This window comes from Hemiscyllium ocellatum, chromosome 24, assembly GCF_020745735.1.
Source record: "Hemiscyllium ocellatum isolate sHemOce1 chromosome 24, sHemOce1.pat.X.cur, whole genome shotgun sequence".
Taxonomy (NCBI): domain Eukaryota; kingdom Metazoa; phylum Chordata; class Chondrichthyes; order Orectolobiformes; family Hemiscylliidae; genus Hemiscyllium; species Hemiscyllium ocellatum.
In genome coordinates this window covers 58,285,446-58,305,037 of record NC_083424.1, presented here as the reverse complement: position 1 = coordinate 58,305,037, position 19,592 = coordinate 58,285,446, and the positions used below count along the sequence as shown (strand labels likewise).

General features: G+C 46.3%; 1 protein-coding gene across 1 annotated transcript in view; it reads left to right on the top strand.

Moving 5' to 3' along the window:
* The window catches only part of si:ch211-225b11.4 (tRNA (32-2'-O)-methyltransferase regulator THADA), a 308,818-nt gene that overhangs the window by 229,959 nt on the left and 59,267 nt on the right, over positions 1–19,592 (top strand). The window contains exons 28-29 of the mRNA XM_060843883.1: positions 6,357–6,620; positions 13,056–13,261. Coding sequence (XP_060699866.1) covers positions 6,357–6,620; positions 13,056–13,261 — 470 coding nt within the window. The remainder of the gene's footprint in view (positions 1–6,356; positions 6,621–13,055; positions 13,262–19,592) is intronic.

The window sequence follows — 19,592 nt, the reverse complement described above, 5'->3', positions numbered from 1 at the left end:
AGTTCCTCCTCACCTCATTTCTAAACGGTTGGGCCTTCACTCTGAGGCTGTGTCCTCAGATCTCAGTCTCTTCCACAAGTGGAAACATCTCCATGTTCACTATATCAGGCCTCTTAGTATTCTTAAAGTTTTAATGAAATATACCCCTCATCCCTCAAAACTCTAACAAATACAGACCTAGTCCTCAACTGCTACTCATATGACAAGTCTTTCATCCCTGGGATCAGTCTTGTAAACCACCTCTGGATATCTCCAATGTCAGCAAATCCTTCCTTAGATATGGGACCCGAAACTACTCATAATATTCCACTTGCAGTCTGACAAGAGTCTCATACAGCCTCAGCTGTACAACTCTGCTATCATATTGTAGCCATGAAATGAATGCTAATGTAACAATTGCTTTCCTAATTGCCAACTGAGCCTGCATGTTAACCTTAAGCGAATCCTGAACTCTGATTCTTTAGTCCAGATTTCCAAAGCCTTTCCCTGTTTAGAAAATAATCTAAGCCTCCATTCTTCCTACCAAAGTGCATCATACTTTTTGACATGTCACTTCCATATTCCTAATCTGTCCAAGTACTTCTGCAGCCACCCTGCTTTCTCAACACTGTATGTTCCTCCACCTACTTTTGTCACATCTGCAAACTTAGCCACAATGTTGTCAGTTCTTTCATTCAGGTCACTGATGTGTAATGTTACGATACGGCAATAAACCCTTCTGCTAATTAAAACAAACACCCAGAAAAGCTCACCTCGCCTCGTAATCTGTTAAAGTATGAGTCTCAGAGGAATCCCCAATTCCAATATTTGAAGACAAAATAGCAATTTATTCTTTAACTCTAAAAGTGAACATTAAACAAGAATTATTTATAACTCTAAACCTCCTTTCTCTAAACCACTTATTATCTGCCTCCAACTCTATAATAAAATACTGTTCCAATATTATTGAAATATTAAAATTAGATCAACTTACTTTGAAATACACAGCAGCGGTGGTCTCCGGTGTCCTTCCTCTGGCTATAGACCTCCCTGGGTCGCCTTTGGTCTTTTGCTGCAAAGATGTTTCATATGTAATGGGTCCCTTTGATAGAGAGTGTTTTGCTGGCAGTTATACTGGTGGTGACAGTTGTTCACTGTCTGGCTAACTCTCAAAATGCCTGCTTCTTTATACCCCAAACATTTGATCGTCTAATTGGTTCGAGGTTGGCAAAAACAGTAAATTCAAATTCAATTGGGTTTTAATATCTTTGGGCATAATTTAAACGGATTGGTTAAATTCGAATTGTTGTGAAAAAAATAACAACCAAAACCCAGGTATTTGTTTCACAGCCAAATGTTACATAATTTTCAATTTTCTAGTACACACTGAGACTGCTAGTCAGTCACATGACAGGCGCCTTCAAGCTCTCAGTGCAAGACAGCTTTCACTTTCTGTTAAAGGTACAGTACATGCCTTGATCTTCATAACAATAAAGTGAATAGTTGTGATCCCAACCCTGACCCCTGCAGAACTTGACTAGTTAGTGGCTACCATTATGAAACAGGCCCCTTTATCCCCACTCTGCCTTCTGCCTTTCAGCCAATCCTCTATGCATGCCAGTGCCTAACACCCTGGGCTCTTAACTATTCTAGTAACCTTCTGAGCAACATCTTGTCAAAAGCCTTCTGGAAATACAAGAAAATCATACCGACTGTCTCTTCTTTGTCTAACTTGCTCAGTAACTTCTCAGACTTTTAAGTTTGTCAGGTATGACTTCCCCTTGACGAAGCTATGTTGACTTTCACCATACACATCCAATTACTCCGCACCTCCTCCCTAATATTGGACTCTGAAATCTTACCAATGACTGAGCTAACCGGCCTATAGTTTCTCACTTTCTGCCTTTTTCTTATCTTAAGCAGAGATGTTATGTTAGTCATTTTCCAATTCTCTGTGACCCTCCTGATACCTGTTATTCCTGAAAGATCACCACCAACCTCAGCCAACACCTTCAGAGCTGTAGTCTAGGTGATTTATTCAGCTTCCCCAGCAACTTCTCTTCTGTGATATCCACTCCCCTTATCTATGTCCTCTAACTCTCTTGAAGTTCTGGTATGTTGCTGGTGGATTCCACTATGAAAACTGATGCAAAGTACTTATTCTGTTCCACTGCCTTTTATTTATCCCAGCCTCATTTTCCGATGGCCCAATATCTAATCTTGTCTCTTACCTTTTAGATATCTAAAGAAAACCTTGCAATTTTCTTTTATATTATGAGCTAACTTGCTCTCATATTTCAGCTTCTGCCCCCTTATTGCTTTTATGGTCATCCATTGCCGATTTTTAAAGGCTTCCTAATCCTCTGGTACTTAAAAGTCAACCATGGTGCTGTGGATCTTTCCACATGTAGGCCAGACTGGGTAAGGATGGCACAGTTCCTGAAGGTGCTGACTCTCCTGGGAATGCAAATTCTGAAGCTGCTTGGATATTTAATCCCCAGCCCTGATCCCCTTGCAGCCAATTGTCTGTGATATCCATAACATCGTACACACTAATTTCAATCTGTGCCATAAGCTAATCTAACTTGTTCTGTACACTTTCTGTCCTAATACTTGTTGTGGAAACATCAGTAACCGTTGCTGAGCCCTATCGCTGCCCTTTTAACATTTTCAATGCAATTGAACCTACCTTCCCTGACTAGTTAGGTCAAGGCCCTGACCACATCCTAGTTATGTGATTTGCAAAGACTCTGATTCCAGCATGATTCAGGTGGATGCCGTTCCATTGCAACTGCTCTGGCCAGGACCGTAAGAACGTAAGTACAAGGAGCAGGAGTAGGCCGAAGGCCCTTTGAGCCTGTTCCGCCATTCAATAAGATCATTGCTGAGCTCTACTTGCCCATGTTTCACCATATCTCTTAATTCCTCTATTTTTCAAACAAGTATCTACCTTAGTTTTAAAAGCGATTACTGAAGTAGCATCAACTACTTCCTCAGGCAAGGAATTCCATCAATTAACAAACCTCTGGGTGAAGAAGTTCCTTCTCAGTTTGGTCCTAAACCTGCTTCCTCTAATCTTGAGGCCATGTCCTCTTGGAGAAAGTGAGGACTGCAGATGCTGGAGATCAGAGCTGAAAATGTGTTGCTGGAAAAGTGCAGCAGGTCAGGCAGCATCCAAGGAGCAGGAGAATCGACATTTCAGACATGAGCCCTTCTTCAGGATTCCCTTGACTACTTCTGCAGTCCTGTCTACAATCCTGGTCAGCAGGTCAGGCAGCATCCAAGGAACAGGGGAGTCGATATTTCGGGCATGAGCCCTTCTTCTCTCCTGAAGAAGGGCTCATGCCCGAAACGTCTGCTCCTTGGATGCTGCCTGACCTGCTGCGCTTTTCCAGCAACACATTTTCAGCCATGTCCTCTTGTCCTAGTTTCATCTACCAGTGGAAACAGTCTATTTCTATTTTATTGATTCCCTTCATAATTTTATGTAATTCCATAAGTTTCCATCCCTCATTCTTCTGAATTCCAATGAATATAACCGAGTCTACTCAGCCTCTCCTCATAAGCCAAGCCCCTCAACTCCAATTTGGTAAGGAGACCACATCTGCACACAGCACTCCAGGTGTGGCCTACCAGCACCCTGTACAGCTGCAACATTACCTCTCTGGTTTTAAAGTCAACCACTTTAGCAATTAAGGACAAAATTCCATTTGCCTTCCTAATTATTTGTTGCTATTTTCCAATCTGCTGGGACTGCCCCAGAGTCCAGGGAACTTTGGAAAATTACACTAATCCACCTGCTATTTCTCCCGCCATCTCTTATAGTACCCTGGGATAAAGTCAATCAGGGCTAGGAAACTAGTCTATCCTTAGCTCCATTAGCTTACCCAATACTAGCTCTTCTGTAATAATAATTGTTTCCAGGTCCTCACCTATCTTCGTCTCTTTGTCATTTACTGGCATGTTATTAGTGTCCTCCACTGTGAAGACTGACACAAAGTACTATTCAATCTTTCAGCCATTTCACCATATCCCATAAGAAACTACAGAAGGTTGTGTGTGCACAGCCCAGGTTATTATGTAAGCCAACTTTTCATCCATGGGCTCCATTTACACCTTTCTTTGCCAAGGAATGGCTGTCAACATCATCAAAGACCCATCCCACCTGAGCAGCATGCCCTGGAGCAGCATGTGGGCCATGAGCAGTGAGCCCTGGTACAGCATGTATGCTGCAAGCCCCAGAGCAGCACTTGGGGAATCAACCCCAGAGCAGGTAGCGCATGCCGGGTGGAGACCAGCACAGGGTAGGCAGTCTTGGCACTTACCATGGAGCAACAGAGTAGTTTTTTTTGGATTACCTATAGTACAGAAACTGGCCCTTCGGCCCAACCATTCCACACTGACCCTCCGAAGAGTAACCCACCCAGCCCCATTTCCCTTTGTTGAATGCACCTAGCACTATGGGCAATTTAGCATGGCCAATTCACCTAACCTGCACATCTTTGGACTGTGGGAGGAAACCGGAGCACCCAGAGGAAACCCACGCAGACATGGGGAGAATGTGCAAACTCCACACAGGCAGTTGTCCGAGGCTGGAATCGAACCTGTGACCCTGGTGCTGTGGGGCAGCTGAGCCCGTGTTGATATGGAGCTGTCTGGGGCTTGGAGTCAAGCAAGGATGGCTGTTGGACTGGGGGCTGGCACGAGCAGTCAGACCACGTGTGGCGGACCTGCAATGAGTTGCTACACTGTCGGCCTCATTCCTGATGAAGGGCTTTTGCCCAAAACATCGATTCTCCTGCTTCTTAGATGCTGCCTGACCTGCTGTGATATTCCAGCACTACACTCTTGACTCTAATCTCCAGCATCTGCAGTTCTCACTTTCACCCTGTTACACTGTAATGTCTATTAGAAATTTCCTACCTTCTGAATGTCAACCCTTTAATGTTGTCCTATTTTTAATTTATTGTTCAACACTGTAAATAATGCAACTATTTTTGTTGCTCAGCTATATCCAAGAATTGTACCTAGGTACTTATACCTAAGGTGTCACCATAAGAAGCCAATATTGGAAATGCTTTTCACTGTCCTCCTACAATGGAGTACACGTGACAATAAAATGATATTGGATGTTGTTTTGTAATGGTCTCCTACAGCCTCTTCCATCAGGCAGATAATACAGAAGCTTGAAGAATAGCATCTTCCCTGCCATTATTAGACTGATGAATGGAGACTCTAACTTCAAATAATGTTGATCTTGTTAATGTTGCTGTTCACATCCTGTGCAGTGTAACCTGTATGCCTCACTCTGTCCATGTTTTATTCACCCTAAGATCTGTCTCTCCTTGCTTACTATGATCTGCCTATACTGTTCACAAATGAAGCTTTTCACTGTACTTGGGTACACCTGACAATAAATCAACTCAAATCAAATCAACAGCTCTCTCCTTACCCACTACAGGTGCCAATAGTCCCATGAATTCAAACCCATTTCTCCCACCCCAATCTTTTGAGTTACATGTTTCCTGCTTTAATCTTGTTGACCCTGTGCCAATTAGCTTGTGACTGAGGTTGTAATCAAAGATTTTTTTTGGTTCTCTTTTTTAATTTAGCCTTTAAGTGCTCATACTCCCTCAATAGAAGCTCTTTCCTCTTTCTACCTATCTTGTTGATACCTAAATGACCCACAACAACTGCATCTTTCCTCTCTCACTCAAAGTTCCTCTGCAGCCCAGATGAGAATTTCCTGAATCTGGGCACCAGACAGGAACACAGCTTTCAGGACTCTCAATCCGGGCTGCAGAGGACAGTGTCAATTCCCCTGACTTTACTATCCCTAATTACAACTAAATTTCTCTTCTCTCATTTGCTTGAATGGCTCCCTGTGCTATGGTGCTATAGTCTGTTTTCTTATCCTCCCTACAGCCCCCACTGTCATCCACACAGGAAGCAAGTAACTCAAAACTGTTACACAGTTCAAGGGCTGAGACTCCTTCAGTGCTACCTGCTAAATCCCTACCTACCTGTCACACCCTCCTGTCCCTGACTACTGACTTCATGCAATACAAATGCATTCAGTGCTTGATTTGAGAGAATGCCATTCAGTTTAGTGCTGGATCTGATGGAATGAGAGGGTCTTTGTTGCTGTATCTGCTGGAATGAGATTGTGTTCATTGCTGGATTTGAGGGAATCTTGAGTGCATTTAGTGCTCAATCTGGGGAAATGGACTTGTATTCAGTGCTGGATGTGTGGGAATGAGAGTGTGCTCAATGCTGAGCCTGAGGGATTTTGAGTGTGATGATTGCTAAATTTGAGGGATTATGATCGCATTCAATACCACCTTCACCTGACTGCCTGTTATTTTTCTGATTTTTAGGATAATAAATGCAGGAATCTGTTTGTTGCAAGATGAGGATCCGAGGGTGCGGACAGAAGCTGCCAAGTTTGCTACTCAGGTGCACCGGTTATCTGGCAGCAGCGGTGAGCAGTTAACTCACTTTCAGCCCAACAGGGCTCTGCTCTGTCTGCTTGAGTTCCTGTTACAGAATTGTTGGGACTGCAAGCAAATATTTGAAGTTTTGATGCAGTACATCCCAGCTGTAGATGTGGCTGCAATCCTGGTTGAACTAAGGAGTGACAAGTAAGTTTGGGTTTGATTCCTAGATGAGTATAATAGTTAAGGCAAATTACCTTCAAACCTGAATGAGTACATGGAACTACGATGTCATAGCAAAAACTTGATTGAGCAAAGGGCAGGATGGGCACCTCAACATTCCAGGGTTTAGATGCTTCAGGCATGATAGAGAGGGGCATAAAACGGGTAGGCAAATTGGGCATACTGATTAAGGAGAATGTCAGAGCTTCACTAAGAGAGAGGATCTTGGAGGGATCATCCAGTATGGCTAGAACTCAGGAAGAAGAAAGGTAAATCACTTTGATCAGGTTATACTTTGGGCCTCCCAGTAATCAGGTTTGTGAATAACCAGGGAGAATTAGAGGAGCAAATATATAAACAGATTGTGGAAAGATGTTAAAACAACAGGAGTTGTGATCGTGGGTGATTTTATGTTCCCCATTATTCACTGGGACTTACTCAGTGTCAGAGGCTTAACTGGGCAGAATTTGTTAGATGCATCCAGGATAGATTCTGGAAACAATATGTCGATAGTGCAATGAGGGGTGGGTCTGTACTAGACCTTGCACTGGGTAATTGAAGTTTCAGTGGAGGAGCATTTTGGGATCAATGATCATAATTCCATAAGTTTGAAGATTGTTATGGGAATGGATGACCAAAATAGAAATTGCTGGAAAGGCTCAGCAGGTTTGTCAGTATCTGGATTACATTACTTACAGTGTGGAAACAGGCCCTTCGGCCCAACAAGTCCACACCGACCCACCGAAGCGCAACCCACCCATACCCATACCCCTACATGTACCCCTTACCTAACACTACGGGCAATTTAGCATGGCCATTTCACCTGACCCGCACATCTTTGGACTGTGGGAGGAAACCGGAGCACCCGGAGGAAACCCACGCAGACATGGGGAGAACGTGCAAACTCCACACAGTCAGTCGCCTGAGACGGGAATTGAACCCGGGTCTCTGGCGCTGTGAGGCAGCAGTGTTAACCACTGTGGAGAGAAGTAAAAGTTAACATTTCAGATTGCGTGAGACCTGCTCAAAACTTGACTCGAAATGTGAACTCTTAGATGCTGCCAGAACTGCTGAGCTTTTCCAGCAGTTTCTGTTTTTGTTTCTGATTTACAATACCTGCAGTTCTTTTGCTTTTTATTAATGGAAAAGGATAGACTGCTCTTTGGCTAAAAGTGCTGTATTGGGGGAAGACTAATTATGATAATTTTAGGCAGGAACTGTGACATGTGGGGTCTTGTTTAGATTAGATTCCCTACAGTATGGTAACAGGCCCTTTGGCCCAACAAGTCCACACCAACCCTCCGAAGAGCAACCCACCCAGACCCATTCCCCTGATCCACCTAACACTAAGGGCAATTTAGCATGGCCAATTCATCTAACCTGCACATCTTTAGACTGTGGGAGGAAACCGAAGCACCCGGAGGAAACCCACGCAGACACGGGGGAAATGTACAAACTCCACACAAACAGTTGCCTGAGGCGGGAATTGAACCCAGGTCCACTGCTAACCACTGTGCCACCCCAAAAGCTTTTAAAAGCCAGTTGACCGCAGTTCAGGACCAGCATGTTCCTTTGAAGATGAAAGATCAGAATGGCAAGATTCAAGAACTTTGGATGATGAGAAATCTTGTAAGTTTAGCTAAAATGAAAAAGGAAGCATATGTACGGTTTGGGAAATAGAAATCGGCAGAGGCCCGTAGGGAGTGTACAGGAAGCAGAAGAGAACTTTAAAAAATACTTAGGAGGGTTGGAAGGGGTCATCAAAGTGAGATTAAGGACTATCCCAAAGCATTTTAGAAGCAAGTGGGTAACTAGGCCCTATCAAGGACAGAGGAACAAATTTATACGTGGAGTTAGAGAAAGTGGGGGAGATCACTAATGATATTTTTCTTCAGTATTTGCCAAGGAGAAAGACATGGCTGATGGTAAGTTTGGAGAGGGGTTTGTCGATACTTAAGTCATTTCAATATTAAAAAGGGAGCCACAATGTGTAGTTGCCGGTGTTGGACTGAGGTGGACAAGGTCAGAAGTCACACGACACCAGGTTATAGTCCTCATTTATTTGAAATCTCAAGCTTTTGGGGTGCTGCAGGTGAAATGCTGACAAAGGGGCAGTGCTCCAAAAGCTTGTGATTTAAATAAACCTGTTGGACTATAACCTGGTGTCATGACTCCTGACAGTATTAAGAAGGAAGCGATGTTGGGTGTCTTGAAAAACTTTAAGGTAGATAAATCCCCAGAGCCTGAGGGAATCTAATCCAGGATACTGAAGAAGGCAAGGGATGAGATTACTGAGACTTGACAGAGATCTTTGTATCCTCTTTAGCCACAGGTGAGGTCCCAGAAGACTGGAAAATAGCCAATGTTGTTCCTCTGTTTAAGTACGGTAATGGGAATAATCCAGGAAATAATAGGCTATTGAATCTCATATCAGTTGTAGGAAAATTATTCGAGAAGATTCTTAAGGACAAGATTTACTTGCATTTGGAGAAAAATTGACTTAGTAGGGATAGGCAGTATGACCTTATGTGAGAGAGGTCTTGTTTCTCAAATCTGGTTCAAGTTTTTTGAGAAAGTGACGAAGATGATTGTCATAAATATTGTCGACATGGATTATTGTAAGGTCTTTGATCCTTCATGATACGCTGGTGCAAAAGATCAAATTGCATGGAATTGGTTTTTGCTTAGAAGACAGAGAGTAGTTGTGGAGGGGTGTTTTTCTGACTGGAAGTCTATGATCAGTGGTGTTCCACAAAGATCAGTGCTAGGACCTCTGCTGTTTGTAAAATATGCAAATGATTTGGAAGAAAATATCGGTGGTCTGATTCGTAAATTTGCACAAAACTGGTGGAATTGTGGATAGTGAGGAAAGATATCAAAGGATGCAGCAGGATATAGATCAGCTGGAAAGCTGGGTAGAGAAATGGCAAGTGGACGTGTTGCATCTTGGGATATTAAATGGAATAGGAAAGTATACTGTAAATGGCCAGACCCTTAGCAGCTTTGATATACCAGGGATCTTGGGTTCCAAGTCCATAGCTCCCAGAAAATGGCAACACAGGTGAATAAGGTGGCAAAGAAGGTGTCCAGCATGATTAGATTAGATTCCTTACAGTGCGGAAACAGGCCCTTCAGCCCAACCAGTCCACACCGACCCTCCGAAGAGTAACCCACCCAGACCCATTCCTCTACATTTACCCCGAATGATCCACCTAACACTACGGGCAATTTAGAATGGCCAATTCACCAACCTGCACATTTTTGGATTGTGGGAGGAAACCGGAGCACCCAGAGGATACCCATGCAGACACAGGGAGAATGTGTAAACTCTACGCGGACAGGCTGGAATCGAACCCGGGTCCCTGGTGCTGTGAGGCAGCAGTGCTAACCCCTGAGCTACAGTGCCACTCCTGTCTCTCAATTGTCTCTGTCATTCAATGAGATCATGGCTGATCTGATCATCCTCAACTCCACTTTCCCCATAACCTTTGATTCACTTACCAATGAAAGAAAAAAAACCTGTCTGTCTCAGCCTTGGACATACTTGTCGACAAAACTTCTATAGCCCTCAGTGGTAAAGGATTCCATAGATTCACTACCCTCTGAAAGAAGAACTATCCCAGGTAAAAGATTTTGTCTGTTTACCCTATTCGTGCCCCTCATGATTTTATAAACCTCTATAAGGTCACCCTTCAGCTTCCAATGCTCCAGAGAAAACAGCCCCAGCCTATTCAGTCTCTCACTATAGCTCAAACTCTCTGACCCTGGCAACATCCTCGCAATTCTTTTCTGAACCCTTTCAAGTTTCTCAACTCTCTTCCTATAGCAGGGAGACCAGAATTGGACACAGTATTCCAAAAGTGGCCTAACCAATGCCCTGTTCAGCTGCAACATGACTCAATGCACTCACCAATAAAGGCAAGTGTACTAAACACATTCTTCACTATCTTGTCTACCTGCAACTCCACTTGCAAGGAACTATTAACATGCACTCGAAGATCTCTCAAGGACCTTACCATTATAGTCCTGCCCTGATTTGCCTTTCCAAAATGTAGCACCTCACATTTACCTAAATTAAACTCCATCTGCTACTCTTTGACCCATCTGATCAAGGTCCCATTGTACTGTGAGGTAACCTTCTTCGCTGTCCACAACACCACTGATTTTGGTGTCATCTGCCAACTTACTAGATGTAGATCCTACGTTGACATCCAAATTATTTAAATAAGTGACAAAAAGCAGTGGACCCAGCACTGATCCTTGCGGCACACTGCTGGTCACAGGCCTCCTGTCCGAAAGACAACTCTTCACCATCACCCTGTATCTCCTACATTTGAACCAATTTTGTATCCAAATGGCTAGTTCTCCCTGTATTCCTCTGATCTAACCTTATTAACCATCTACCATGCAGAACCTTGTTGAATACTAACTGAAGTCCATATAGACAAAGCCATGTTGATTTTCCTGATGAAGGGCTCTGGCCCGAAACGTCGAATTTCCTGTTCCTTGGATGCTGCCTAACCTGCTGTGCTTTAACCAGCAACACATTTTCAGCTCTGTCCCTAATAAATCCTTGTCCCCTCCAAAGCTTGTCCAACACTGATGTCAGGCTCACCGGCATAGTTCCCTGGCTTTTCCTTACCATAGTGGCACCAGGTTAGTCAACCTCCAGTCTTCTGGCCCCCACCCGTGACCATCAATGATACAAGTACCTCAGAGGCAAGAGGCCAAGCAGTCACTTCCCTAGCTTATCACAGAGTTCTAAGGTATGCCTGATATAGTCCCGGGGATAAAAGACATCCAGCAGCTCCTTTCTGTAACATGGAGACTTCTCAAGATATTGCTATTGATTTCCCCAAGTTTCTAGCTTCCATCTCTTATACAGATCACTTCTCTCCCAGAAGAGATTCCAATGATGCAAAAGTGTGTATCATTCGCCATTGCATCAGCCCCTTAGCCCCGCATCATCTGTGCTATCCTCCTATTCCTACTCTCACTAGCACATGGCACTGGGAGTAATCCAGATATTACAACCCTCAAAAACCTACTTGTGAACCTCCTGCCTGATTTCCTATATTCTGTCCTCAGAACTTTGCCCGTTCTTTTTCCCATCTCATTCATTCCAATATGTGCAACAACCTCCTGCTAGTCAGCCTCCCCTTTGAGAATATTCTGCACTCTCTCTGAGACCTCCTTGACCCTGGCTGCTGGTAGCCATCGATACCTTGTTGCCTGCCACTGAAAAGACCAATGGTCCCCCTGACTAGAGAGATCCCTATCAAAGTTGATCACTTGGAACTGATGTACCCCTCATTGCAGTAGACCCAGTCTCAGTACCAGAAATCTGGCTGTCAATGTTACATTCCCCTGGGAGTCTGTCACCCACTACAATTTCCAAAGCAGCATATCTGTTTGGGATGGCCATAACCACAGGAAACTCTTGCACTACCTACCTACTTCCCTATCCTACCTTTCCTGGTGGTAATCCATGTACCCCACTGTATCTGCAGTTTTTCTACCTTTCTGAAACATCCCTCACACCCCCAGGTTCTGTAAATTCCTCACTGCCTCTAACTGCCCCTCCACTTCACAAGCAAACGTACTTCCTGCAATCATAATCATCAGTAACATTGAAATTCTCCCTAATCTCCCACGTCTGACAGGAAGACAGTAGTAGTTTATTCATTTATGTGTTCTTTGCCAGGCAATTAATCTTCTATCCATACTGATTTATTACCTGCTACACCAAGCATTTTTACTTAATGCAATAACACCTAACATGGCTTTTAATCAAATATCTCCTGGAAATTAAAGTACAATTTGTTGACATACTCCCCTTTGTCCATTGCATACATTAGTCCTTCAAGTAAGTCTAATAATCCCGTTAGAGATTAATTCCTTTTGACAAAACCATGCTGGCTTTTCCTGAATAACTTGATTTTTTTTTCTCTCTAAGTTCTCAGCTATAATCCCTTAAAAGGTTGAGTCTAACACTTGCACCACAACAGACATCAAGTTAACTGGCCTATATTTTCCTTTTTTCTACCTCTCTCTTTTTGAATAGAGGAGTTATATTTGCTAAATTGTACAGTGATGGAATCTTTCCTGAACCAAGGCAATTCTGCAAAATTAACACCAATGCATCTACTCACCTATTAGCAGCATCTTTGAAAGCCCAGAGTATGATGTCTATCTGAACCCTGAGACCTGTTGGCCTGCAAACAGCTCCTGTGATTTCCAACAGAGACATATTGGCTCTGTGCCCATCCTGCAGTAACCTCTGTATCATCAGTAAAAAAGGGAAAGAGAAGCAAAAAGTGATTATCTATCCATTCTTCAGTCAGAAATACTGTAAGGTTTAGAGCTGGTTAAGATGCAGGAGTTAGGTCACTGGTAATGATGATTGTCATTGCATTTCAGAGCAGCAAGTCTATACGAGGAGGATGAACCAAATGTGTTTGCCGAACCAACAGTGTTTGCTACAATCCTGCTGCCTTTTCTTCTCCGAATAGTAGAAAAGTGGGATAGTTCTGCAGCCGGTCATGGATGGCTTGAGGCCTGGGCCATAGAAAACCACTCAGACCTTGTGAGGAATATGAAACAGCTTAACCAGAGATGGAGACAAGGTCAGAGTGATTCGAGGTTATTACTCTTAACCCAAGCCAAATCATCACACCCCACTAGTCTAGTGTCGACTTTGCCCTTTCACACTCTGGGACAGTACGTCACACACTGGCCTTTCACACTCTGGGACAATACGTCACACACTGGCCTTTCACACTCTGGGACAGTAAGTCACACACTGGCCTTTCACACTCTGGGACAGTACGTCACACACTGGCCTTTCACACTCTGGGACAGTAAGTCACACATTGCCCTCCCACACTCTGGGACAGTACGTCACACATTGACCTTTCACACTCTGGGACAGTACGTCACACACTGGCCTTTCACACTCTGGGACAATACGTCACACACTGGCCTTTCACACTCTGGGACAGTAAGTCACACACTGGCCTTTCACACTCTGGGACAGTAAGTCACACATTGCCCTTTCACACTCTGGGACAGTACGTCACACACTGGCCTTTCACACTCTGGGACAGTACGTCACACACTGGCCTTTCACACTCTGGGACAGTACGTCACACACTGACCTTTCACACTCTGGGACAGTACGTCACACACTGCCCTTCCACACTCTGGGACAGTACGTCACACACTGACCTTTCACACTCTGGGACAGTACGTCACACACTGGCCTTTCACACTCTGGGACAGTAAGTCACACACTGGCCTTTCACACTCTGGGACAGTAAGTCACACATTGCCCTCCCACACTCTGGGACAGTACGTCACACACTGGCCTTTCACACTCTGGGACAATACGTCACACACTGGCCTTTCACACTCTGGGGCAGTACGTCACACACTGCCCTTCCACACTCTGTGACAATGCATCACACACTGGCCTTCCACACTCTGGGACAGTAAGTCACACATTGACCTTTCACACTCTGGGACAGTACGTCACACACTGGCCTTTCACACTCTGGGACAGTAAGTCACACATTGCCCTCCCACACTCTGGGACAGTACGTCACACACTGGCCTTTCACACTCTGGGACAGTACGTCACACACTGGCCTTTCACACTCTGGGACAATACGTCACACACTGGCCTTTCACACTCTGGGACAGTACGTCACACACTGCCCTTCCACACTCTGTGACAATGCATCACACACTGGCCTTCCACACTCTGGGACAGTAAGTCACACACTGGCCTTTCACACTCTGGGACAGTAAGTCACACATTGACCTTTCACACTCTGGGACAGTACGTCACACACTGGCCTTTCACACTCTGGGACAGTACGTCACACACTGGCCTTCCACACTCTGGGACAGTATGTCACACACTGCCCTCCCACACTCTGTGACAATGCATCACACACTGGCCTTTCACACTCTGGGACAATGCATCACACACGGTGGGACAGTACGTCACACATTGCCCTTTCACACTCTGGGACAGTATGTCACACACTGGCCTTTCACACTCTGGGACAGTACGTCACACACTGGCCTTTCACACTCTGGGACAGTATGTCACACACTGGCCTTTCACACTCTGGGACAGTAAGTCACACATTGACCTTTCACACTCTGGGACAGTACGTCACACACTGGCCTTTCACACTCTGGGACAGTACATCACACACTGCCCTTCCACACTCTGTGACAATGCATCACACACTGGCCTTCCACACTCTGGGACAGTAAGCCACACATTGACCTTTCACACTCTGGGACAGTACGTCACACACTGGCCTTTCACACTCTGGGACAGTAAGTCACACATTGACCTTTCACACTCTGGGACAGTAAGTCACACATTGCCCTTTCACACTCTGGGACAGTACGTCACACACTGGCCTTTCACACTCTGGGACAGTACGTCACACACTGGCCTTTCACACTCTGGGACAGTACGTCACACACTGACCTTTCACACTCTGGGACAGTATGTCACACACTGGCCTTTCACACTCTGGGACAGTAAGTCACACATTGCCCTCCCACGCTCTGGGACAGTACGTCACACACTGGCCTTCCACACTCTGTGACAATGCATCACACACTGGCCTTCCACACTCTGGGACAGTAATTCACACACTGGCCTTTCACACTCTGGGACAGTAAGTCACACATTGACCTTTCACACTCTGGGACAGTACGTCACACACTGGCCTTTCACACTCTGGGGCAGTACGTCACACACTCTCCTTCCACACTCTGGGACAGTATGTCACACACTGCCCTCCCACACTCTGTGACAATGCATCACACACTGGCCTTTCACACTCTGGGACAATGCATCACACACTGTGGGACAGTAAGTCACACATTGCCCTTTCACGCTCTGGGACAGTACGTCACACACTGGCCTTTCACACTCTGGGACAGTATGTCACACACTGGCCTTTCACACTCTGGGACAGTAAGTCACACATTGACCTTTCACACTCTGGGACAGTACGTCACACACTGGCCTTTCACACTCTGGGACAGTACATCACACACTGGCCTTTCACACTCTGGGACAGTATGTCACACATTGCCCTTTCACACTCTGGGACAGTATGTCACACACTGCCCTCCCACACTCTGTGACAATGCATCACACACTGGTCTTCCACACTCTGGGACAGTAAGTCACACACTGCCCTCCCACACTCTGTGACAATGCATCACACACTGGCCTTTCACACTCTGGGACAGTACGTCACACACTGGCCTTTCACACTCTGGGACAGTATGTCACACATTGCCCTTTCACACTCTGGGACAGTATGTCACACACTGCCCTCCCACACTCTGTGACAATGCATCACACACTGGTCTTCCACACTCTGGGACAGTATGTCACACACTGCCCTCCCACACTCTGTGACAATGCATCACACACTGGCCTTTCACACTCTGGGACAGTACGTCACACACTGGCCTTTCACACTCTGGGACAGTACGTCACACACTGGCCTTTCACACTCTGGGACAGTACGTCACACACTGGCCTTTCACACTCTGGGACAGTACGTCACACACTGGCCTTTCACACTCTGGGACAGTAAGTCACACACTGGCCTTTCACACTCTGGGACAGTAAGTCACACATTGCCCTTTCACACTCTGGGACAGTACGTCACACACTGGCCTTTCACACTCTGGGACAGTACGTCACACACTGGCCTTTCACACTCTGGGACAGTACGTCACACACTGCCCTTCCACACTCTGTGACAATGCATCACACACTGGCCTTCCACACTCTGGGACAGTAAGTCACACATTGACCTTTCACACTCTGGGACAGTAAGTCACACACTGGCCTTTCACACTCTGGGACAGTACGTCACACACTGGCCTTTCACACTCTGGGACAGTAAGTCACACATTGCCCTCCCACACTCTGGGACAGTAAGTCACACATTGCCCTCCCACACTCTGGGACAGTACGTCACACACTGGCCTTTCACACTCTGGGACAATACGTCACACACTGGCCTTTCACACTCTGGGACAGTACGTCACACACTGGCCTTTCACACTCTGGGACAGTAAGTCACACACTGGCCTTTCACACTCTGGGACAGTACGTCACACACTGGCCTTTCACACTCTGGGACAGTAAGTCACACACTGACCTTTCACACTCTGGGACAGTACGTCACACACTGGCCTTTCACACTCTGGGACAATACGTCACACACTGGCCTTTCACACTCTGGGACAGTACGTCACACACTGGCCTTTCACACTCTGGGACAATACGTCACACACTGGCCTTTCACACTCTGGGACAGTACGTCACACACTGGCCTTTCACACTCTGGGACAGTAAGTCACACATTGCCCTTTCACACTCTGGGACAGTACGTCACACACTGGCCTTTCACACTCTGGGACAGTACGTCACACACTGGCCTTTCACACTCTGGGACAGTAAGTCACACATTGCCCTTTCACACTCTGGGACAGTACGTCACACACTGGCCTTTCACACTCTGGGACAATACGTCACACACTGGCCTTTCACACTCTGGGACAGTACGTCACACAATGCCCTTCCACACTCTGTGACAATGCATCACACACTGGCCTTCCACACTCTGGGACAGTAAGTCACACATTGACCTTTCACACTCTGGGACAGTAAGTCACACACTGGCCTTTCACACTCTGGGACAGTACGTCACACACTGGCCTTTCACACTCTGGGACAGTAAGTCACACATTGCCCTCCCACACTCTGGGACAGTAAGTCACACATTGCCCTCCCACACTCTGGGACAGTACGTCACACACTGGCCTTTCACACTCTGGGACAATACGTCACACACTGGCCTTTCACACTCTGGGACAGTACGTCACACACTGGCCTTTCACACTCTGGGACAGTAAGTCACACACTGGCCTTTCACACTCTGGGACAGTAAGTCACACATTGCCCTCCCACACTCTGGGACAGTACGTCACACACTGGCCTTTCACACTCTGGGACAATACGTCACACACTGGCCTTTCACACTCTGGGACAGTACGTCACACACTGGCCTTTCACACTCTGGGACAGTAAGTCACACACTGGCCTTTCACACTCTGGGACAGTACGTCACACACTGGCCTTTCACACTCTGGGACAGTAAGTCACACACTGACCTTTCACACTCTGGGACAGTACGTCACACACTGGCCTTTCACACTCTGGGACAATACGTGACACACTGGCCTTTCACACTCTGGGACAGTACGTCACACACTGGCCTTTCACACTCTGGGACAATACGTCACACACTGGCCTTTCACACTCTGGGACAGTAAGTCACACACTGGCCTTTCACACTCTGGGACAGTAAGTCACACATTGCCCTTTCACACTCTGGGACAGTACGTCACACACTGGCCTTTCACACTCTGGGACAGTACGTCACACACTGGCCTTTCACACTCTGGGACAGTACGTCACACACTGACCTTTCACACTCTGGGACAGTACGTCACACACTGCCCTTCCACACTCTGGGACAGTAAGTCACACACTGACCTTTCACACTCTGGGACAGTACGTCACACACTGGCCTTTCACACTCTGGGACAGTAAGTCACACACTGGCCTTTCACACTCTGGGACAGTAAGTCACACATTGCCCTCCCACACTCTGGGACAGTAAGTCACACATTGACCTTTCACACTCTTGGACAGTAAGTCACACAATGGCCCTTCACACTCTGGGACAGTACGTCACACACTGGCCTTTCACACTCTGGGACAGTAAGTCACACATTGCCCTCCCACACTCTGGGACAGTACGTCACACACTGGCCTTTCACACTCTGGGACAGTACGTCACACACTGGCCTTTCACACTCTGGGACAATACGTCACACACTGGCCTTTCACACTCTGGGACAGTACGTCACACACTGCCCTTCCACACTCTGTGACAATGCATCACACACTGGCCTTCCACACTCTGGGACAGTACGTCACACACTGCCCTTCCACACTCTGTGACAATGCATCACACACTGGCCTTCCACACTCTGGGACAGTAAGTCACACACTGGCCTTTCACACTCTGGGACAGTAAGTCACACATTGACCTTTCACACTCTGGGACAGTACGTCACACACTGGCCTTTCACACTCTGGGACAGTACGTCACACACTGGCCTTCCACACTCTGGGACAGTATGTCACACACTGCCCTCCCACACTCTGAGACAATGCATCACACACTGGCCTTCCACACTCTGGGACAGTACGTCACACATTGACCTTTCACACTCTGGGACCGTATGTCACACACTCTCCTTCCACACTCTGGGACAGTATGTCACACACTGCCCTCCCACACTCTGTGACAATGCATCACACACTGGCCTTTCACACTCTGGGACAATGCATCACACACTGTGGGACAGTAAGTCACACATTGCCCTTTCACACTCTGGGACAGTATGTCACACACTGGCCTTTCACACTCTGGGACAGTAAGTCACACACTGGCCTTTCACACTCTGGGACAGTAAGTCACACACTGGCCTTTCACACTCTGGGACAGTACGTCACACATTGACCTTTCACACTCTGGGACAGTACGTCACACACTGGCCTTTCACACTCTGGGACAGTACATCACACACTGCCCTTCCACACTCTGTGACAATGCATCACACACTGGCCTTTCACACTCTGGGACAGTAAGTCACACATTGACCTTTCACACTCTGGGACAGTAAGTCACACACTGGCCTTTCACACTCTGGGACAGTAAGTCACACACTGACCTTTCACACTCTGGGACAGTAAGTCACACATTGCCCTTTCACACTCTGGGACAGTACGTCACACACTGGCCTTTCACACTCTGGGACAGTACGTCACAC